Source organism: Lepisma saccharinum, chromosome 3, assembly GCF_977018435.1.
Source record: "Lepisma saccharinum chromosome 3, izLepSacc3.1, whole genome shotgun sequence".
In the NCBI taxonomy this organism is placed as follows: domain Eukaryota; kingdom Metazoa; phylum Arthropoda; class Insecta; order Zygentoma; family Lepismatidae; genus Lepisma; species Lepisma saccharinum.
This window is the reverse complement of record NC_139231.1, coordinates 27,787,762-27,806,681: the sequence shown is the minus strand read 5'-3', so window position 1 is coordinate 27,806,681 and position 18,920 is coordinate 27,787,762. Positions and strand designations below refer to the sequence as shown.

The window sequence follows — 18,920 nt, the reverse complement described above, 5'->3', positions numbered from 1 at the left end:
GTTGGTATACGGCTTCATTTAAAATAGGTGCATCGTTTTGATGATGTAGTTCTGTTAGCAATCACATTGTATTATTGACAACTGTGCTTTAATAATTGTACTAAGTGTACTTCATAGTAACACCTTGCACATTATCTGATAAAGCAGAAAAATAAATAATGTCAAATTTTCATTTCTAACTTCTTGTCGCAGAATGATTTTACTTTAGGAATGGAAATTTGCACTGTAATTATTGCAATGGATTACTAGAATAATTATATTTTCCCCAAACAGAGGAGGCGAGTTCCTTGAAGGAGGCACCTTATTATGTTCTCGCCCCAGTAAGAATTTCTATCTGGGGTTCTGTATATGTTTCGTGAAACAAAATTTGAATCGGTCACACACAAATAAGCCAGCTTTGGTTAACAGACAGCTACAGCACATTATTTGGCTTGCTTATGTTGAATTTTATGTCTTAACTGGTGCAAGAATTTGTATTAAATACTCAAATTATATTATAATGTAAATCAGTTATTACATATTCATCCAAACTACGAGTATTTTGGGTGGATGAACGATTTTTGGGGGATAATGCGTCCACGGTCTTGCAGAGAGATTAGCACCTCTGTTTAGAGGGAGGGGTGTACTGTTAAGTAAAGCTAATAAAACAGTTACCTTCAGTAGAAATGTAATTAAATACTTTCTGGTCATTATGGCATGGGTTGGGGGGGATGCATGACATGATTTGAGGGGGGATGGGCACCCCTGTGTAAAGCTCCCTTTTTAATGACTTTAAATGGAAAAATTAGGTAAAGTAAAAAGAAGTAAAGTGGTCCCCTGTGCTTAGCACCATGCCATGAAGGCATATAGGGGGTGTAACGCCCCACACTTTCTTGATCCGGTCATGAGTGGGGTGATGTGATCAGCATCATGCCCCTGACCACCTTTACCCCCCCCCCCCCCCCCACAGGTACCCATGTCATTCGATGCTAAGTGGGTGCCGGGGCCGCTTCCAACGTTAGAAAAGTTCCCTGATTTCAACCGGCCGGGGATCAAACCCGGGACCTTTAGCATGGTAGTCAGATGCGTTACCGACTGAGCCACCGTGGCCACTCAGATCATAATTTAAGTATTTTGAAATTCAACAAAAATTCAACCAACAATGTGAAAAAATACAGTTAGATACAGTCAGGAATGCAGATGGCCAACGATAGTGCTTCATGGTGAATTTCTCTCTGGAAAAGTACACCACAAGTCAAAATGTTTGGGAACCACTGTTCTAATGCAATGACAATGGAAATCTAAAGGATACATGTAAAATATAGAGATGCACCATGCTATGATTTTTCATGTGGTTGTATCATCAGTACTTGGGTACATGTTGACTGTGTCTGCTCCAATAAATTCAGTATTTCTAAATCCATCAAGTGCTGCATGTGACCCCTACTGATTGCAAATTACAGATTAAGGTGTCAGTCAAGAAATTGCAAATTAAGTCCCCTCAAGAGTTTCTTATCCCTTTCTAACATTCTGGGAAACAATCCCCCTGGCTTGATCCATCCATTAATTTGGATTGCATTGGCAACCAAATTAGGGTGACCATACACATACATTCAAAAAAGAGGACAGAGCATGGCGAAAAATGAGGACAAAGTCATGAAAAAGAGACACCGCAAAAAATGTCAACACGTTTGCCATTACTCATAATTTAATCAATATAAAAAAATCTTACCAACATTTTGCTCACAGATACTTTTCAGGTGATCTCTTTCAGTAACTTCCTCTTACCTTTAAGCAAAGAAAGCAATCTCCTAATCTGTTATTAACAAACGACAAAGAATATCTACAATTTGATTTTGAAGCACACAATATTACTCCTTCTAATTCTTGGGTATTAGAATGAAATATCCCCACAAGAGAATGCAAATGCAACAAGTAAGATTCGCATTAATTTATTTCCAAAAACCAAATTAAAATTTTAGGTAATTTAGATTGGGTAGAGGAATATGATTTTAATGCCACGAGCATTCCTAATACACTTTCAACAGCAGGGGAAAGTGACAGCCACCTTACACTTTACCCCATATTCGTTTCTTCCAGCCTTTACAGCTGGATATATTCTTGATAGATCTTTGTTGAATTTACACTTTTGCTTCGTTATTTCATGAAAGTAAATATTACTTAACAATCAAAATTCTCACTACACGTTTCTGTATCGCGTATGTATGACTCGAAAAGGAACTGGTCGATCTCCGTGGTGGAGTGGTTAGCATACCGTGCCATAATGCCAGCGATCCCGGCCTGGACATGGGTGTTCTTTCTGAGAGTCCCTTCATCAAAATCATCATCATCACTCATACCCATCTTCACGATTAGCCAAAAGTGGCAGAAAAGCGAAGTAAAATAAACCAAATCAATCAATCGAAAAGGAACTGCACAGACTACATGCGAAGCAACAAGTTAGAATAATACTAATGACTAGGGTGCGGAATTTTGGCTATTTGCCTTTTTTTATGCCTTTGTAGTAAAACATAGGGCCTAACGTTTAAGGTTCGTTTCATGGTGTTTCTAGTCCGAAAACACATTTTTATAGTGCCTATAAATGCCTATTTTGCCTAATGGTGTCAAAAATGTCTATTCTGCAATTTTTGCATACTTCAGCTTTTCTTACGTGCCTTTGGCTTTCGCTCCTATATTGAAAGATGTAAGGCTTTGTTGATGTTGTACTGACTGGAATCTGGTATTCGCCAGATTTGAGGGTCTCAATTGGAACATTGTTTTAATTATTATTTTTTTATTTGTTACAGTGGTGCAATTTTTTTTTCATTATTTGTTCAAATTCGCACAGTCATTAGCACAAGCTCTTTTTGTGAGAATAAATTACATTCCTGCAAATGTGATTTCGATCAAAAGAGTATTAATAATTTGTTAACCGTTAGCACACTTTGTATAAACTGAAGTGATAATACAGTATAACTGTGCATTGTAAGACGAAAAATGAAATAAGTTCACATTCATTGCCTATTTTAATGTCTTTTTTTTTTAAATTTTAAGGTGCCTTTTCAGTGCCATTTTAAGTGCCTATTTTTTAACCATTTTGGTGCCTATTTGACTGCGGGGTGTAAGGGGTGATCTTCCACGTAGTACACCCAAATGTCAACCTCACTTCCACGTTAGTGCACCCTGGACTTAAGACTAACGAGGCTCTGGCGACTGGCCCCATGGCCAGTATAATTTTGTTTGTATTGTCCTGTTCTTTTGTCCTTATGTGTGCTGAGTGCCCCTTTACAGCCTCAGCTTTTAACAAGTCAGAACATTTTAAATTTTTTAGTTATGCAACGTTAGAGTTGTTATTTGTATAGGTAAGGGGCTGGCCCCCATATACTGTGACGGGAGCAAAATAGCCAAAGTGCTGACACTCCCAAAATTTTAAATTCAAATTCTAGTCAAAATTCTAGCCTATTTGACTGCCTATTTCAGAGGTGTTTAGTGCCTTTCAATCCGCCCCTGACTAATGACTCAGTCGGGAAAGTGATAGTGTTCAGTTCCCAGATGCTTTGCTGTGGTTAATCCTATACTCTTTCCAAAAAAGGAGGACATTTAGTGATTTCTAAAAAATCCGCCCGGACACCGGACAGACAACTAAGGAGAAGGACAAGTCCGGATAAAAGAGGATGTCTGGTCACCGGTTTTAAAATTATTTGGATGGATGAGGCTTCATAATGCTGAAAACCCAGTGTAAATCTCTCTCCCAGCTTTTCTATTATAAGCATTCAAAATTAGGGTTGCATGTTTTAAAATGACACTGTATTTTACTTTCGATGCCTCACAATGCAAGTAGTAATTTAATACTAACTGTAATTTCAGAAGAGAGTGATTACTTGTGGTACCCTCGCGAAAAAATACAACTTGCAAGACGCAAATTTGAGGGAGACAATCCTGCTTCAATTATGGAAGAAGAACTCGAGGCGGGTCATGGCAAAGAGAAGGTCTTTTGCAGGAAAGTCCGTTCTATTGTCAGTGGTTCTGCAGGTGACCTCAGAGCTCAAATGAAAGGGAAGACTCTTACAGCACAGCAGCAGGTAATGTAGTAGTTGTAAATCAGAAAAGTGTTTGTTTAACATGAACATTAGAAATGTGACAAATAGTGATATTTATTAAATATACAGTTGGGGATTTCTATCTCAAAGTACCCCTGAATCTCAATTTTTAAAATTAAATGCAGTGCTGTAACTTTATCACATCTTGTGAGTGAAAAATCTAAAATTGTCATTTGCATAAAAATGCAGGTGTTATACATAATTAGGTTAGAAGGTAGAAGATATTTTACATATTGTTCGTTTATTTTGACTTTTTTTTATTTACTATTGTTTTCTATTGTGTCCCATGTGTGACACCAAAAAACATTAAATTTCTACTTTAACTGTTACATTTCCCCTAAACTCCACTAGAATATTCAAAGCTCAATTACCTTCTCTCTTTGTCTTAAATAATTTATTTTACATCATTTGACAATTCACAGAAATTAAAATAAATTTCTTATTAAGTAAAGTGGCAATGTTTCATCTGTCCCACCCACTTATAGCTATAAATCTGGGAAAGTAGTTGTGTTTAATCATAGTTTTATCACACAGAAACTGGAAGAAAAATGTTGCTTAACTATCAGTAGAATAATTACTTTAATGAAAAAAATAATTCTTAGGTATGTATTTACCACTGTGTACTAAGAGCCCAATCGAGATCTGTATTGGTCTTTCAAATTGTTCCCTTATCGAACTTAGTCAACTAAAAGAATTAGTCGCCTAATATTAGTCGAAGTAGTCTAGTCAAATTAGTCATTTGACTAATATTAGTAGACTAAATTCAGTCAGTTCCCTTATCGACGTTTCACTCCACAAAATAAGCACATATATATTATGATCTGACTTGAAGCCCTTGTTTTCGTACCAGGAAGTAATGGCACCTCAAAAAGGCTGCGTTGAAGCCCCTGTGATTTGAATTTGTATTTTCATTATTTAGCATCGCTTTTCTGACACTTTTGGATAATCAAAAGGATGAGGATGAATGATGATTATTTTGCAAGAAATTTGATTTTGTCCTTGCATAAATGAATCAGTTGTTGTTTGTGAAAAGAGGCAGGCTCCAGGACTCTGCAGTCTGCAATATTTGGTAATTTTAGTTTTATCACTATTGATGCAAGTTTACCAGAGGTCGAACCATCCGTTGACTACATTTCAGACTGATTCAGTCGAAACCAAATAAGACTCATTCAGATTTCAAATGAACCATCGACTACTGAAGTAGTGGCCAGAGGGCTTATTGTTGAGAAGTGAGCAGGAGGGCATATCTTGGAAAGGTCAGCGACTGGAAAATTCCATCACAGGGTACTGTGCCACAGAAAAGGAAGGTGCCCGTACTGTGACATCACCCTACCTCCAGGGGGTGATGGCTGTGGTCATTTATGTCGCTATTTTTGTTTGCTGTACTTTCTCAAGGGATATGCATTCAGACTTCAAGAGTTTCCTGGAACTTACAGGCAAGTGACCATCCCTATGTATCGTGGTTGGTGAAAGAAAGACATCACAATATTTAAAGCGCAAAGCTCTCAACATAGTATAAAATCCATTAATTAAAAATAAATGCTATTTATGTTTGTGGGATTAATACTAAAATTTACACTGTTCAGCACAATCTCACACTTGATCAGTCGCTATATTATGTTGATTTTCACTATCCTTTTCTCTGAGGTAGAAATTTGCTAGCAAACTTCGGTGGCTGAGTCGATTCAGATTCTCGCCACTGACGGCTCCGGTTCGAATCCTGGTGTGCACGTGGGTGTTCCTTTGTAAGTTTCCACTCTTCAATTTTCTTTAATCTCCATTCATTCTCATCACCCCAGTTAGTCTAATGAGGCAGGAAAGCGGCGTAAAATGACGAAAATAATAACGAAAGATAGAGGATATGTCACTGCAATGACAAATAATTCTTAGGTATGTATTTACCACTGTGTACTAAGAGCCCAATCGAGATCTGTATTGGTCTTTCAAATTGTTCCCTTATCGACGTTTCACTCCACAAAATAAGCACATATATATTATGATCTGACTTGAAGCCCTTGTTTTCGTACCAGGAAGTAATGGCACCTCAAAAAGGCTGCGTTGAAGCCCCTGTGATTTGAATTTGTATTTTCATTATTTAGCATCGCTTTTCTGACACTTTTGGATAATCAAAAGGATGAGGTTGAATGATGATTATGAAATTGGTGAATGGACACTCACAAGGAACACCTGATGTCCAGCCATGGACTTAAGAACTGGGCAATTGGCCCATTTCCTCCCTTCGAACTATGAAATGTTTTAATGTGAAGCTATAAAAAACTACGAAAGATTTTGCAAGAAATTTGATTTTGTCCTTGCATAAATGAATCAGTTGTTGTTTGTGAAAAGAGGCAGGCTCCAGGACACTGCAGTCTGCAATATTTGGTAATTTTAGTTTTATCACTATTGATGCAAGTTTACCAGAGGTCCAGATTTAGTCGGAACAGTCTATTCTTTTTAATGCCTGTCTCGAGTTTCATCGAACTGCAGTCGCAATGAAAAAAATCATTTTTTTGGGTTAACTCACATTCAGACATGTTCATTACAAGAATCATTGCTGATACATATCATTTAATTAAAAAACATATATTATTTTCTATATATAGAATTATCATGGTTGGTTAGTGATATTGGTAAACAGTAGGTGATTGGGTGCGAAAACGGTAGGGGTGGGGGGGGGGCAAAAAGAGTTTACTTTTTTTGGTGTTGAAGGCGTAGCATTAAGAAAACATATTGTATTTAATCACATGATCATCGCACCCTGTTTTTTAAGTCCAAAAATTGGTTTATAATTTTTCATCTCTTAATGATCGCATTGGTGCATTAGATAACAAAACCAATTATGGTAGCACATGATCATTGAACATTAAATCTTTTTGGGTCCGTATTTCACAACACACTAGTAAATTTTCTCAGGTAAAAACATTATTAATTTACGGAATATAGTAATTTTAGAATATTTCTAAAAATTGATGGTAAACAGTGAGCACTAAGTGTGTACAGCGTGTGTAAGAGACTGTTTTACTAACTCTTTGGGTGTCTGTCAGTGAGTTGAATATCTTCCGTTACTTTGAATCATAATATAGTAAATCTATAATTGTATGTCTAGCTGCAATAACACCATAACATTGGCAGCCACATCTGATACCTAAACAGCATTTTGCATCTTCTCTTTGTTCTACATTTTCCGATTTTCCTCCCCCTCTCCCCTTTCCCGTGCACACACACGCACACGCTTAAAAATCCTGTGTATTGGCGTGCCATGTCTAGTCCGGGATTTGAAGCCGGAACCTTTGGTGGCAACATCGTAAGTCCACAACTTAATGTGTCGGGCCTTCAAGATGGCTTTCATGCGTTAACTATCATATAGTCAAATTTATACATCATAATATATTATAATATAGTTTGTATCTTATGACTTCAGATTCAGTCCCATTTAGCCTGCCTCATCATAACGTACCCTTGAGAAATTTCAAAATAATAAATAAGTAAATATTTCGACTTACATTAGTCTGAAAAAAAAAGTCAATTAAAAGTTCGACTAAAGCCTAATTAGTCAATGGGGTAAGTTAGTTGATGGTGCCCATCACTAGTAGAGCCCCACACAATCACAATCTTGCCGTTTGTGAAGATGATGTGATCAACACGATGCCACCTCCAACTTTTTCCCCCAGGTACCCGTTTGTTAGATGCTGTTTACCGAAGAGCTGCTCCATTGCCCGAAAAATTCCCACCCTGGGACGAATCAAACTTGGGTCTCCTGTGTTGTAGCCAGATTCCCTACTGATTTTATCACTAGCTCTTGTTTATTACATAAATGAATCAAAAATATATTTTAAAGTCATTCTCTGGCAGACTGACACAATAAAACGTGTATGTGCTTTACCTTTATAACTGGTAAGAAAATCTTTTAAATTATTAAAATGCACCAGTATGAATAATATAGAAACCAAACAGTATTGACTAAAGAAGTATTTTTAGTGTCATTTGCTTAGCCTTATTTCCAACCAAAATTAATTTCACACAGAATTATAATATCTTGTGTAGATATAATGCCACATCCACCTGTTTCAGTGCTATAGACAGGAACTCTATTCTTGGGTAATAAGTAGACCTCGGATTTTAGGTTTTTAACCTATTTTTTCCTTTGCAGGTAAATAAGAAATAACAAATGATATCAGCTTTTCATTAAAAAAACGAAACAACTGACGAAGTTTTATGGTGCCTAAAATAACCTATTTTGCTTGTTAGAACCTATTTTAGGTTTACGTGCCTAAATTAAACCTTTGTTTTTAGGTTTTTATATATTTCTTTAGGTTTTACAGGATTTTCATATCTCACAGAGGTATTTGCTAGGTTTGGTGGCAAAATAATTCAATGACTAGCATGTTTGAAACATGTTTCTGTGGATTTCTCTCCTTTCAAGTAAATGATGTTTATCAAAACTTAAACAAAACAAAAAATGTCTGACGTCACTGTTACCTGCAGGCAGTGGTGGCAAAAGGGGACAGTTCCCCCCTACTTTTTGCCCCTGTTATAGACTTTTCATGCTAAGCCTTGCCTACTAAGATAAAGTAAACTGTCCTTGCCACAAACCCCTCCTCTCCATTTTCAGTCTTGGCACCCAATTGTCTCTACTGACTGCACAGTCCCAAGTGCAAACTTCTGATCTGTGTGGCCTTTCTCACTCTCGTGCCAGTTTGGTCCTTTTTGGCATTCACGCCTTGCAAAGTAATGTTTTAGCATTCAAATTTGCTTTGATTAATTGATTGATTTTGGTGTTTTAAGTCCACTTTATGCACGGTAAGGCTAATCGGGACTGGACCTACAGTTTAAAGTGGGATCCGAACCACTATGTGCCTCCACCAGGTATTGACCCCAGAACCCCTTGATTACAATTGCAGTACTCACTATGTTTTTGTTGAAAGATAATTTTCAGCACGTGAAATGATCCTCACAGACAAAAGGTGGAGTTTGAGTGTGGATAACGCAAAAGTATTCATGGTGGTCACTAGAACCATGATAAAATTCAAGTGTAAATCCTTGTTTTCAAGGCGAACTTTCCAAAAATTCAAGGATACAGGCAGATGTTTTCTCTATTCCAACCTTATGTATTACCAACTCTCACCCTCCCTTCCACACAAAAAAATATTAACAATGTAAAGGGTTTGTATGATTCCAATGTACCAAAAAATTTACCTAATCAACTTCAAGATATATTATTTTGTAATAATCATCCATTTGTCAGATAGATTGTTCTGCAAAAGACACTAACAATGTTAACGGGTTGAGAAAATTTTGTTTTATTTTCCATGTAGCTTTCTTTTTCTTCCTAAAGAAAATAAAATAAAATGAAAGCTAAACTGAGAGAAACTTGCCTCAGGGCATTTATAAACATGTTTATATTTAATTGGATTTGGATTAATAAACGTTGCAATTTTTCACATCTACGGAGAAAAAATGGGAATAGAGAAAACATCCAGTTGTACCTTTTTCATGTTTTGCCAAAATTCATGAATAATTTCCAGAGCCAATAATTCACGCGTAATTCCCGGAATTTGAGAAATTCCAAGTGAGTAGCCACCCCGATATTGTGCAGCAAATCACTGGTCTACAAAAAAAAATATTTGTGAATGTTACAAGAACAAAACAAGCTGTTTCTAGAAGTTGCTGGGCCCCTGAATGCAGATCTAATTTCAGAATTTCTCTATTGGTCTCAGATTTCCTGTAAAAATGTTCAAGAAATGTAATTTTAAAGACATGTTTCATCCAATTCGTTGGTATGATCTAATTAGTCCATGTACAATATCGCGATACTTCTCTGCTTTATGGTTGCCTAAAAAGTTTTTACATACACTTGTAAAAGGTAAAAGACAACCATGCCACTTATTCAACATCTGTTAATTGTTGAATGAAATTCTCGTCATTCATCAATTCCCTTATTTGAGGCCCTACAAATATTCCTTCTTTAATTTTGGCATCGCTGATTCTTGGGAATTTCTGTTGCAAGTACATGAATCCTAGTGAAGTTCTGTCCATGGCTTTCACAAAGTTTTTTATTAGTCCCTATTTTATGTGCAGAGGAGGGAGATACACATTTTTGGGGTCAACAAGAGGAGTGTTCGCCATGTTCTTCTGTCCAGGCACTAATTTACTGCGAAGAGGCCATTTTTTTCCCACAATAGCAGTTTCTTCACCTCTTGCACTTTCTTCCCCGTGTTGGTCACGACAATCATCTTCACTCACAGTCACATTCTCAGGAGGCTTTGGTACCGGCAATTCTTCATTGTGACATACAGGTCTTATGGCTGATAGTAAATTTGGGTACTGCACAGTGTTCCTTGTTTTCGACGTGATTCCAGCTATTTTGGTCAGACAGAAATAACAGTCTGTTGTGTGATCTGTTGGTTCCTTCCAAACCATGGGAACAGCAAACGACATGTGACGTGATCCTTTTAACCAGTTTTTCAGAAGTGTAACATAGGTCAAACAGTATATGTGGGGGGCCCATGTTTTGTCTTGGTCCCCAACTTTACACCCAAAATAAAGTTCATATCACTTCTTTATAAGAGGGGTCATTCGTCAATTTTGAGACTTAAATGTCAACTCTCCACATATATAACAAAACGAATTGTGGCTATTTACGCAGGTACGAGGCATTTTCTTAAGCACTAACACTACACACGACTTCTGAAACTTCGAATCACAACCTAATCAAAGGCAGTCACTTCCCACTCCGTCAGAACTCAACAATGCTGAGACACACGTGACAACAAACACCACTGTGATTCTATGTGTTCGGACATGACTCATCGACAGTGTTGCCATGCCTCTCTCTTATTCACGATTTGGTTTGTTGCAATTGGAGGAAGGTCCAGGGCCTTATGAACGTGCTGGTCATTCTATGGTCATATAATGACTGTTATTCAACAATATCTGTAGAGTATATATAGGTTAAATCACAGCCCAATAGGCAGAATTTTCATGAATTGCATTAGGTACAGGTTAGTGTGTAACAAGAAAACTGAGCCCGATAGGAAGAAACTGATTTCATTTTCGAATTCAGCACCATCGACTTACCTTAGAACACCATTCACATTCCTTGTAACAAATTTCATGTTGACTAGTGTTATACATACTTAATTCATTTTTCATATCACAAGTAACTTTTTCTAACAGCACAAGTGCAGTTTTATAATAATTTGTAGATAATTTTGCAAATGATATAAAGAAATGAAAATTTGTTTAGAAAATTAATATTTGGTTATTACGGTTCTTATGAAATTTTGTTTTTAACGATTGAATCGAATCAGTATTTTTCAGGAATTTTGTTACCAAATTAAGTCTTTTTGCAACCTATTTCAGGATTTTTTGAGCCTAATTTAAGGTTTTTAGAAACTAAAAGTCAGAGGTCTAGTAATAAGATGTGTTAAAAGGGCACCGTTACGATATTTTTTTTTCACTCTGATGTGTATAATTATGAGGAACTATAGAAATTTCTTTAGATTTGAGCTCTTATTAGGTCAAAAACTCACCTTGGGCATATTGGCCACCATAACCTTTAAAATAGTCCCCTTCTACATGTAAACACCAGTCCCAGGAATTCTGCCATTTTGCAGAAGATACAGCATAGAAGTTGTGTCCTATGAGGGTGCCCAGCACTACCTGTGTTTCTGTTTGGATGTTTCTGTTCCATATCAACAAACCTTTCAACATGATCTTCAGTCAGGAAACAGTAAACAAGGGGTGTCAGGTTTTTCCCGGTGAGGGAACATAGTGGTTTGGATCCCACTTTAAACTGTAGGTCCAGTCCTGATTAGCCTTAATGTGCATAAAGTGGACTTAAAACACCAAATCAATCAATCAATTCAGTCAGGAAACAGAAAAAAGTTGCCGGGTAGGTGACGATCTCACTGTTTTTTTGTTTTTTTTAGATTATTTGATGAACAAGGAAGTGTGAGATGGTGCATTGTGATGCATAAGCCAGTTCTTTTGTCGCCAAGTTCAGTCTGATGTATTTGCACATTTTATTTTCATGCAGCCACTTTGAAACACCAGAGTAGTAGGTGAAATTGACTATTACACCTGCTGGAATGACTTCTCTGTGCTCAATCCCCATGATTTTTCTGGTCTTGGTAAGTTTGGACTTCACCAGTGATAACCATGGACAAGAAAGTGGCATATTTTCAAAGGCAACCTAAGAAAGCACTGTGCAGAAACATGCTGCTGCTTCTGATCAGCTGCCAGGAAATTGGCGCTGATACGATATATGCTCAATTCAGCAATCAGGATCTGTTGGCATGTTCCATGACCATTTCCACCTCAATAGCCAGGTAATCACTGGGTTGATGTTGGTCCTCAAGAACGAGCTGTTGAACTTTGTCAACAATGTCAGATGTTTTTCAACTGAGAGGCTTTCCTGTGTTTTTGTCATCTTCAATAGATGTCCAACTGTCCTTGAATTGAGCATGCCTTTCAAACACCTGTGTACAGCTCATACTTTCTTCCCCAAACACTTTTGCGATCATTGTCAGGGTTGCACTTTTCCTGAGCTTTGCACAAAATTTGATTTACACTCGTCATTACTTTTTCGGATACATCTGAAAATCGCAGCATACACAATGTAAACAGTCAACATGTTCAATCACCTGCATGAAATTTTATACACTGGCCATTGCATTATGCTACTGCAACTACTATCCAGATGATAGCACCAGTCCTAAAAATAATCCCTCATATAGTTGATGGGGGGTGTGGGTTCTCAAAATGTTGCTACCAGGTTCGAAAAAAAAATCTGATTTCAGTGATGATTTCAGGAACGTTATCAAAATTTCTTGGCATTGGTAGTTTTCATTCCAGGAAAAAAAAAATCAGTTCAGGGAGAATACTGTGTACAATTCATAATTTTCAGAAAATTATTGAGAAAAATATGATCATTTCCTATCCAAGCATCAGGATTTTTTTAAAATTCTCGTCCTATCCAAAAAAAAAAAAAAATCCACCTCATAGACCCCTAGAAGAAGTGATTCTCTGTGTTATTATTATTTTGAAGCATTATTTTATGTAATTTCTGTTTTATTATTCTTGCAGGTGGAGTGTCTAGTAGAACAGGCAATGGACTTCAGGGTCTTAGGGGCTACATATCTCGGGTGGGAACCTTGGCTCTAGATCAAATTCACCACACAAGAGACTAACTGAAATGTTGTTAACTTAGATTTGTAATTTGCTGTGTGGAGGAGACCATGACATTCAAGTATGTTGTTCCTTGTTACTATGCGTGATTTTATAAAGTATTGCCAGTGGATTAAATTTTATAGAAATTTTGTAATGCACCTTTGAACTTGAACACCATCTATTTTTTGCTTATAAGTTGTAAAACTTGTGTACAATTGCAGGTAAATGTGATTGTTTCATATACATATTTTTGCTCTTAATATTTTTTTATTTGTATTTTAGTTAAAAAAACAAGATTATAATGATACAAGTTTGGTGTCCATAGATATTGGCAACCATGTGAATGACCAGTTATTGTAATTCTCACATTCACTTAAATTATTTTCTATTCTGAAAGCAGAGTGTTAGTTCCTGGAATAAATTCATAATGCTTACAATGAGCAATTTGAAAGTCATACAGTGAGCAATTTGAAAGTCATAATATGTACTTGACAGGTATGCTGAAGTAAGTGTGTCAAGAATCAACTATAAAAACTGTTATTCGTGTACCTGTAAATGGGATATAAAATAATTCTACTGCTTTCACAAGTATTGCTATATTTATGAAAGTTCCTATATTTAGTGTGTTTTTATATATTTTTCTGTATGAAATTGTTAATGAGCTCACATTCTTGAGTGTAAATAAATTGCTTATGTTGCAGTAAAATGATATATTATTGATTGTTATGTGCTTAAGTCCTGTTCAATAAGGAGATTATGATGAGCCTTCAAGATGGCTGCTCCATTGCCCAGCACAGGCACGTATCCAAGGGGGGGCTTAGGGGGCTCAAGCCCCCAAAAAGTTTTAGGTTTACACTAGATAAAATTAGGTTTTTGGGTTCTTGTGGTGTGAAATAAAATAATGTGACGATAATTTAAGGAGAGAAATAATTATCTAGGCAAGACTGAGAATGTTCTGTAGCCCTATTATTGAAAAATAGCACGTATCCAAAGTGGGATACAGGGGACACAACCTCCCCCCCCCCCAGGAAATTTTTCAGTCTACATTGGATAAAATGAAGTTGTTGGCTTCTTGAATAATGTGACAATAATTTAAGAAGAGAAATAATATCGAGGCATGACGGAGAATGTTCTATAACCCTATTATTGTTAATAACACGTACCCAAGGTGGGAATCAGGAGACTCGAGCCCCCCTTCCATCCAGGAAATTTTTCAGTTTACACTAGATAAAATTAGGTTTTTGACTCCTTGGATGATGTGACGATGATTTAAGAAGATAGATAATTATGGGGGCAAGATGGAGAATATTCTATAACCCTGTTGTTGATAATATTGCACGTAAACTTTTCTTGCTGTTTCGGTATTGTCGCAGTGCACTTGAGCAGTATATAGAGACTTGTCAGCATTTGGAAGGTGCACAACAAAAATAGCGCCACACATAGGGTGATTCGTTGTAATTTCTAATCTCTGGAAGCCACAGAGAGAATGTTCTTGAATAAGAGAAGGAGTTGAACTACTGACATTTTTAATGAATCGTTTTATCTGCAGAACGTTCTAGAATATAATGAGGATATAAATACGTGGATTCAATTTCCCAGTTGATCTGTACAACAGAATTTGTTAATGAGACTTCAGAGCCCTTCCATCCAGGAAATTTTTCAGTTTACACTAGATAAAATTAGGTTTTTGACTCCTTGGATGATGTGACGATGATTTAAGAAGATAGATAATTATGGGGGCAAGATGGAGAATATTCTATAACCCTGTTGTTGATAATATTGCACGTAAACTTTTCTTGCTGTTTCGGTATTGTCGCAGTGCACTTGAGCAGTATATAGAGACTTGTCAGCATTTGGAAGGTGCACAACAAAAATAGCGCCACACATAGGGTGATTCGTTGTAATTTCTAATCTCTGGAAGCCACAGAGAGAATGTTCTTGAATAAGAGAAGGAGTTGAACTACTGACATTTTTAATGAATCGTTTTATCTGCAGAACGTTCTAGAATATAATGAGGATATAAATACGTGGATTCAATTTCCCAGTTGATCTGTACAACAGAATTTGTTAATGAGACTTCAGAGGTAAGTGTGGCAATTCATACAGTCGATTAGTGATCAGTCAGCATCCTTTGGTTGCTTTATAAGATCTAGTGATTCAAAAATGAAAAGGACTAAATACCATAAAGTAACGAAGTCTACTACTAGTTCCAATGCAGGTCCAAAGCTGAGGACATTGAGGACAGCGGAACTGGAACATCCGGGTCCTCAGTGTAGTGCTAGTTTGGGTCAAGGGCCGAAGAGATCGAAGGTCTCTCTCCCTCTAAAGTGAGTATTTCAGCAGTACTGGGTATTGGAGCGGTTTATTAAAACAGAAGTAAGCTGTATAGATAAAATGAAAGTTTTGAGTGATGATTTAATTTTGCCAGAACCAAATTTCGTATTTGCAGTCTGAGAATTTCATGCTATAAAAAAATATTTTGTTTAAGCCTACTGGGTTCGAAACACATTCAAACACTTAACTACCGTAGACAGCCAAAATTTTTATGAATGTCGAGAAGAGAAAGTAAGAAGATGTTGCATATGTTGACATTTTAGGCAGAAATTGCAGGCTCTACCAGGACCTGAATCAGGGTTCTACCAACTGAGCCACCGAGCCACCCTTGACTTCGACTGATTTTTTGCTAAAATCTAAATCTTCATAGTACATATCCTGTGTATGTCAAAGTGTTGCCCGTATAGTGAACAAACAGAAAATAAAGGAGAAAGAAGAAAACTGAAATTTTTCTTCTGTGGTCAACCACGGCCCCAGAAACCAGTGATGGCAGGAGGGGAGGGAGAGAGAGAGAGGGAGAGAGAGAGAGAAAGAGAAAGAAATTTCTCTCACCCGGGCTTCTCGGCGGGAATTTTCAATTCGAACACTCCTTGCAGGAAAATTGTTATAACTCGAGCAGTATGAGAGAAATCTACTTCGGATAATTTTGTTTTGCAGCTAAAACATCAGCGCATGCAACCGTGTACAATTCAGAACACGGGACTGAGGAAGGGGGGCTTAGGGGGGGGGGGCAGCACGTCCCCCAAATTTCAATGGAAAAAACATAAAAATCTGGAGTTTGCACCCTCTTCTCCCGCTATTTTGGGAGAAGGTGCGAACTTTAGTATTCTTTTCAAAGAATGGACATTTCTCAAGAGAATGAAACATGTTTCATGTTCTTGGGTGCCATACAAGTTGAATAATAAGCCAAAATGTGATTTGTTTAAGGAAAAATAGGTAATTTGCATTTTTGGAGGTAAATTGTTATAACTCTGTCACTATGGGAGCAATCTACTTCGGATAATTTTTGTTTTTCAGATAAAACATCATAGCATGCAACCGTGTACAATTCAGAATGCCGGACCGAGGAAGGGGGCTTGGGGGGCGCAACCCCCAAATTTCAATAAAAAAAACAACAAAAATCTGGAGTTTTCCCCCTCTTCTCCCGCTATTTTAGGGAGAAGGTGCAAACCTTAGTATGCTCTTTAAAGAATGGATGTTTCCAAAGAGATTGAAACATGTTTCATGTTTCTGGGTTCCACAAAAGTTGAATAATGAGCCAAAATGTGAAACTCTGTTCGGAAATGTGGCATGAATATATTGCGGAGAGGGGAGGGAGGTTGGTCATCAGTATGAATTTCCCAGGCTTTCTCCAGACCTGTGTCAGAGTTTCCACCCAAACATGAAGGTCCAAAAGCACATTCATTTCGTAATCAGCACCATGATACCATATGGTATCATGGGGGGAGTAAAGGTTAAGCCTCTAAATATTACGTGGAAAATGCATTGAATTATCTTGTCCGTATGGGAGTAGTAAGGGGACTTGTAAACAGATGGAGGGGATAAGAGCGGGTGGCGCCATCCAATAGTTGTCGAACGTAGTAGTAAGGCATTTTGTTGGGCAAACTGAAGGAACATGGAAACAAATAGGTTCCATTGCATACAATTTTTGTCGAATATCGCCACCCGACAAACTATCTCACTACAACATGCGACAGAAATTGCATGGACTGCAACATCCAACAAAAATCGCATGCATAAACAAGAAGAGCTTTAGACTGCAAATATGCTGCTGGAATTTTATTACTCTTCTGGCTCACCTCACCTTATTTAATGTAGCAGTGCTTACGAAGGTCTTCTTTCATCATCCTGACGTATTACTGGTTTCGCACAAGTTATCATACGTTTACAATGACATTGCACTATTCTTAGATATCAAGAAGAATCCAACCAAACGGGATATATATTGAATACTATCACGAAAAAGTGAAACATAAATCTGCATTGGTGAACGTTATAAAAATTGGCAAGTGCATACTCCCAACTTCAAATTTACTACAAGACTAGTATTGCAATGAAATTAACACCACTCTCTGTCCTGTCTGTTTAAACTCGTGAGAGATGGTCATTAATCTCTCCCTAAGTAAGGTTAATGTCCAATATTATGAAATAAAATACTAATAATAAATACGTAAATATTTTAATATCATATTTACTCCAATCATAAAAGCAAATCACTTTCTCCAAGAATTGACTTTTCTCTGCCAGCCCTGCTAAATTTTCACTTTCCATCTACTGATTTATACGAGAGGTGGCCAGAAAGTAATTTCCAATTAGTAGGGACATTGATTTTTCACAAACACCAAAACCGTGAAAAATGGTAATTGCTGCGAAGTTATGTTTAGGAATGTGCAGTGATGTCTGGACACATTTTTCGCCCATTCGAAATATCGAAATAATGCAAATTTGGCATAAAATGCAAATTGTTGGTGTTTTTAGCGATTTTTTTTAAAGAAATGTCCTAAAACAACGGAAAATTCCATGAAATCCAACATTCTTGTCTTTTCTAGGTCATGTTTGTGTACATAGAACATGCAAGTTTTCCAACATTTTACTCAAGAGTAAACTATAGAGTTATACGTACATGGAATAATTCTAATAGCCACATTAAATCATGTATTTCCCACGATTTTTTCAACTTCTATCAAAACCATTTGCATCACAGAGCAAAGTGTCAGGGTTCTAACAGGAGATTGAGTGGGTATCTACCGTCACACAGGAGCAACATCTTCGTATTTGTCGCACGAGATATGTTTTGAATTACCAAGCTAAGTGCGCACCATCGGCATTTGTCGAGCGAGTAATAATGGAGCTCAGTCGTTAGGGCGTCTGACGACTATGCGAGAGACCCGGGGTCGATCCCCTGCGGGGGAGAACTGGGATCTTTTCCACCTATTCAAACTGCTCCGGCACCCACCCAGCATCATATGAAGCTGGTACCTTGAGGAAACTTTTGTCACGTACACAAACTGCATTGTTGTTGTTTGAGGTAGAGGATTAGATGGCAGCATGCAAAAAGAACGACGCTTATATTTGATGATGCATAAAGCAGTCTAGAAAGTGGGCCAAAGATGGCAGCACTCAAGAAAACGTCTACCATTGTAAAAAGAGAAAAAGGAAAGCGCTTATGTGGTGAAATAATGATTGTAGATATTAATACTAATTATAATGAAAGAAATAAATGAACTTAGTACAATAACAGGATATAAATAAGGTGGAAATGGTAATTAATATTCAGTAATTCAGTAATAGCATAAGTGATCATTATATAAAAATAAAGAAGTTGAATTGTAAATA

General features: G+C 37.1%; 1 protein-coding gene across 2 annotated transcripts in view; it reads left to right on the top strand.

Moving 5' to 3' along the window:
* The window catches only part of LOC145984947 (DNA-dependent protein kinase catalytic subunit-like), a 241,918-nt gene extending 228,485 nt beyond the window's left edge, over positions 1 to 13,433 (top strand). For both annotated transcript variants that reach the window (XM_083118377.1, XM_083118376.1), the window contains 2 exons: positions 3,847 to 4,061; positions 13,167 to 13,433. In XM_083118377.1, coding sequence (XP_082974503.1) covers positions 3,847 to 4,061; positions 13,167 to 13,244 — 293 coding nt within the window. In that variant the 3' untranslated portion in view covers positions 13,245 to 13,433. The remainder of the gene's footprint in view (positions 1 to 3,846; positions 4,062 to 13,166) is intronic.
* The last annotated feature ends 5,487 nt before the right edge of the window (positions 13,434 to 18,920 follow it).